The sequence below is a fragment of the Atractosteus spatula genome, chromosome 2 (genome assembly GCF_055471065.1).
Source record: "Atractosteus spatula isolate fAtrSpa1 chromosome 2, fAtrSpa1.hap1, whole genome shotgun sequence".
In the NCBI taxonomy this organism is placed as follows: Eukaryota; Metazoa; Chordata; class Actinopteri; order Semionotiformes; family Lepisosteidae; genus Atractosteus; species Atractosteus spatula.
In genome coordinates this window covers 13,705,787-13,710,047 of record NC_142707.1, presented here as the reverse complement: position 1 = coordinate 13,710,047, position 4,261 = coordinate 13,705,787, and the positions used below count along the sequence as shown (strand labels likewise).

The 4,261-nt window shown below is 35.4% G+C and overlaps 1 protein-coding gene across 1 annotated transcript; it reads right to left on the bottom strand.

Annotated features, from left to right (window-relative positions):
* Positions 1–333: 333 nt before the first annotated feature.
* Positions 334–3,631, bottom strand: LOC148839327 (uncharacterized). Its single transcript, XM_088935703.1, has 5 exons — positions 3,565–3,631; positions 3,420–3,449; positions 2,452–2,766; positions 1,089–1,396; positions 334–369 (listed from the first exon to the last, which is right to left on the bottom strand). Exons 1-5 carry the CDS (start codon positions 3,593–3,595, stop codon positions 334–336), a joined length of 720 nt encoding a protein of 239 aa, XP_088791829.1. The 5' UTR covers positions 3,596–3,631.
* Positions 3,632–4,261: the final 630 nt, after the last annotated feature.

The window sequence follows — 4,261 nt, the reverse complement described above, 5'->3', positions numbered from 1 at the left end:
TTTTTGGCATATTGTCTTTGGCATATAATCTGAGCAGAGTGCTAAAGGTTCTATGTACTGTAAAACAGACTAGGAGTTTACAATGCAGTGGGGATGACGAATATGTACAGTACAAGTTGTGTTTTATGTATTTAGATCAGAATAAAATACGTAGACGTCAGAAACATTTTACTCTTTTTAAATCTGAATTGAAATGTACTAAATCCAGGATTGAAGCCTTCTATTTCTGTAGGACCTGGAATAGGAGTGATATCAGTAAGTGATGAACAGTAAAATCTGTTTTATTACAATATAAACATCACATTGTGTTCATGATTGGTAGCAGGGGCACTGTTAGTTACAATTACTTGTGGACTCATTCTCCTCAATCATTGACAAGTATTGTAAAGGGGAAGAGTGGAAAGGACACCGAGAGCAAGAAAGCTCAGTTTGAACTTACTAAACAATTCACATAGTGATTTTGTGTTTTGTTGTATGGGGAGCACAGGGCTAGCCCATCTTATGCAGGGTGAATACACCTAAAATAACAATAGACCTCCAAAGGGAGACAGGAACTGTTTTTTTTTTTAGTTTAACTCTGAAAGAAAACTTATTTTATGAGAAATAGAGATAAAAGATAGTCAATAAATAATAAACCATTCACTCCATTTAACCTTTTAAATGTCTTTAATTTATAAGAGATTTCTCAACCACCTGTTTCTTCAAACAATCCAGAGTACTGGCTTCAAGCTACCAGTAGGTAGAAGATATAAATGACTGCAGAAACATTTAAACAAGTCCCAATACATTGCTTTGGAAACAACATTTCCCATTTTGTGTGTTATGTTTTGTATTTTTTTCAAACCTGCATATAATATTCTGCACTTGTCTACATGTGAATTTACTCCTGTAAATTCGCCGTATAATGCATGTATGAATTTACAGTGAATATGAATATACTGTAATATAAATTTAATAGATCATACAGTATAAGACACAATTAGTTTTTCTTGCTCTCTTCAGGAAACAAAATTAAGAAGCATCATGGTTTTAAATACCTTTCTGCATGACTTTGATTCTTTCAAAGAATTTAAAATAAAATGGTTCTTACTTTCCACCTGGATCCTGATGGTTCTGCTGCTCAGTGAAAAAACTGTTCTCCCCTCTGTGGTCAGTTCAGCAGCACAGCTCAGGAAGACCTCGGTCCCAGTCCCCTTACTCCTCTGTCCCAGCAGCTCCCATCCAGACACCGTGAGGAGACAGACTTTAAACTCTTCCCTGAAGGGCACTGTTCTGAAAGGAGCTCTGCTCTCATCAGTGTAAAAATGGCATCGTGTTCCTCTACGAGCTTCACAGCGAATTGTAACGATTTTCTCTTTCTTGATATGTTCTGTGTCCACAACAATACGAAGACTATCTATAGGATTAAAAACAAAAACATGTTTCTCCCTTACGTGCAGAAACACGAAACACGATTCAAAGTAGGTAACAGAAGAGATACCTTAAATTATTATGATGCTGTCCATAACTTTTGTGAAAAGAGATGAATGCAAACACAATAAAATGCCTATTCCTGAATCCTTCACTACTACAGTGAGATAAGTCAAAAGCTGGATATTCATCCAACCAAAATAACCAGAGAAAACTCAAGCAAACATGGAGAGAACATACAAACTGTGCAAGTCAGGAATGAGCCCTGGGCCCAGAGCTGCAAGGCAGCAGTGCTAACCATTTCACCACCATGCTGCTTCAAAGTTTGGATATGTGTATATAAACATACTGTATATATTGTACATATTATATTTTAATATAAAATAATGATTAGAAAATGCATCATTAGGCAGAAAGTAAATGTAAACTTATAAATACAATTGTAGTGTATGCAAGCCACATTAAAAATACATTACAATGTGATTTACAATAAAAAAGATAAACGACAGTGAAAAGATACTGTGTTTCACCACATATTGACTCTTCTTGTAGGGGAGGACTAATGTACAATATCTTTACAAGTCGCAAATGCTATCACTCGTATTTGTATCAGTTTGGGGCCATCACTGATATTCATAAAATAAGATCACTTTATTGGCCATATACAATTTCTTGTATTAGGAATTTGCCTTTTCGCATACCTCAACTTGCTCTCTATGAGACACACAGACAGGGAGAGAAGTTTGGGGTCAGAGTGTAGTGTCAGCCATTTATACGGCACCCCTGGAGCAGCTGGGGTTAAGGGCCTTGCTCAGAGGCCCAATGGAGTAGGATTCCACTGCCAGCCACGGGATACGAGCCAGTAACCTTCCAGCTATAGGCGCAGATCCTTAGCCACAGAGCCACCACACTGCTTTCAATCTGACCAATGCTTATTACTAGGACATTTCTATAATCATACAAAGGTGGCTGAGATATCATTCCTGTGCTATTTAGTCAAAATTATTTTGAATCACTATTCAAAACAGAAAAAGGACTCACCAAACACTTCTAGTTTTTTCATCCCACTTCGCTTTGAGAGAACTGCTTGGTTCCCAATTAGAGTTTCAACAGCGCAGCTTAGAAAGATCTCCATTTTATCCTGACGAGTTTTGTTTTCTAGCAGCTCACTGACATACACAGTGAGCTGACAGACACCAAAACCGTGTGGTGTTGATCTGAAAGGGTCTGGACTCTGATCAATGTAGAAATGGCATTGTCTTCCACTATCAGATTCACAGCGAGCTCTGGCATAGTCTTCTATATCAATCTGCTCTTGGTCCAGCTCAATAAGAGGTTGTAGAAGTAGGTCTGTTACTACAAAAAATGTTCAGCAATTGAATCAATTAAAATTTATTTTAATCAAAAGTATGACATTTTGGTAAATTGCACGAATGGTGCTCAAAATCCCATTGTATTAAAATATATCATAGAATACAAAACATATCATAAAGCAGTTAAAGATGGGTGAGCTTATATGTCTTTAAAAGTCTTTGTTGTTTATTGTCTGCAATAATATAAATAAGGCATTCTTTAATCTTGTCATTAAATGTTGATTACATAAATTGATCTCCCTTTAAAAAAAGGCATGGTCCTGTCATGAATTTAAGAAGTATAAATTAAGTGTAGATTTTTAGGAGGACATATATGTATAATGTACATACAGTATATAAAATGTATATAATTCAGATATACAATACATGTATTTCATTTGTTTTAGCTTACTGACAAAGTGATAGTCTGTGCTTGATGTGAATTCAGTTTCCAATTCATCGTGTTTCTAACTACATTTCTTACAGTATTATGAAAGTTACCATAGAAAGGTTACTTTAAAAAGATTCTGGAAAAACTTTAAAATCATTTAAATGCAGTGAAAAAATATTCCTTTTTTACATTAAGAATTTTTGCCAATGAATTACAAGAGATCTGGATCAGATATTTCTAATTGTGCTTGAAAATTAGCAACATACCTGACCAACCTGGACACACTTGAAAGCCCACTGCATGAGAAACAACAATAAATAATATTAATCGAAACATAACAATCTACAAATGTTATATTTTTTAAATATCAGGTTAGCAACACCGAGTAATTCCTATTTGTAAATTACTTACTCAGTGTAAGAAATAATATGAAGAGTTTCATGGTCCAGCAGCAGTCTCACATCAGACAATACTGTATGTGATTGAACTGCACATCTAACACACACAGGAAACTTGAAATGAGCTCACACAGAAAAGCATTGCTGTGGTGCTTAATGTGTCTTAGTTCATCTGATGACCAGAAATGAACACAAGTTAAGCCACGGAAGACAACCTTAAAAATATGTCACTGTTTGATGGTCTAGATTGTACAATATATTTCTTATAAATACTTGTATGTATAATAGAAACATAAACCACCAACACTAAATATACTCTGCCCTCCAAAAATAGTGATTTTAATAGATTGATTTTATTTTTAACTTAACTTTCCAATCAGTTCCAAAGGAAGCCTGCAATGTTTCATAATATATCAATATTCATATACAGTATCAGCAGTATCCAAAATAGTTACAGGATCATAAAAAAACTAAACCATGTGGTTTTCAATTTCACATCCCCTTAATCATTCCCAATTAACACATAGCATGGGATTACCATGTTGCTTGAATGTCACAGATTTGGTCTAGAAGAAGACCGACTACAGTACATGTCAGTGTACAGTCAAATGGAGTTCATCTTTCCACCAGACTGATCCAGTGTCCTCAACAAGCAAGCAGTGCTGCAGGCAGTCCCACCACTAGTCAAACACAGCTGATGTGAGACTACA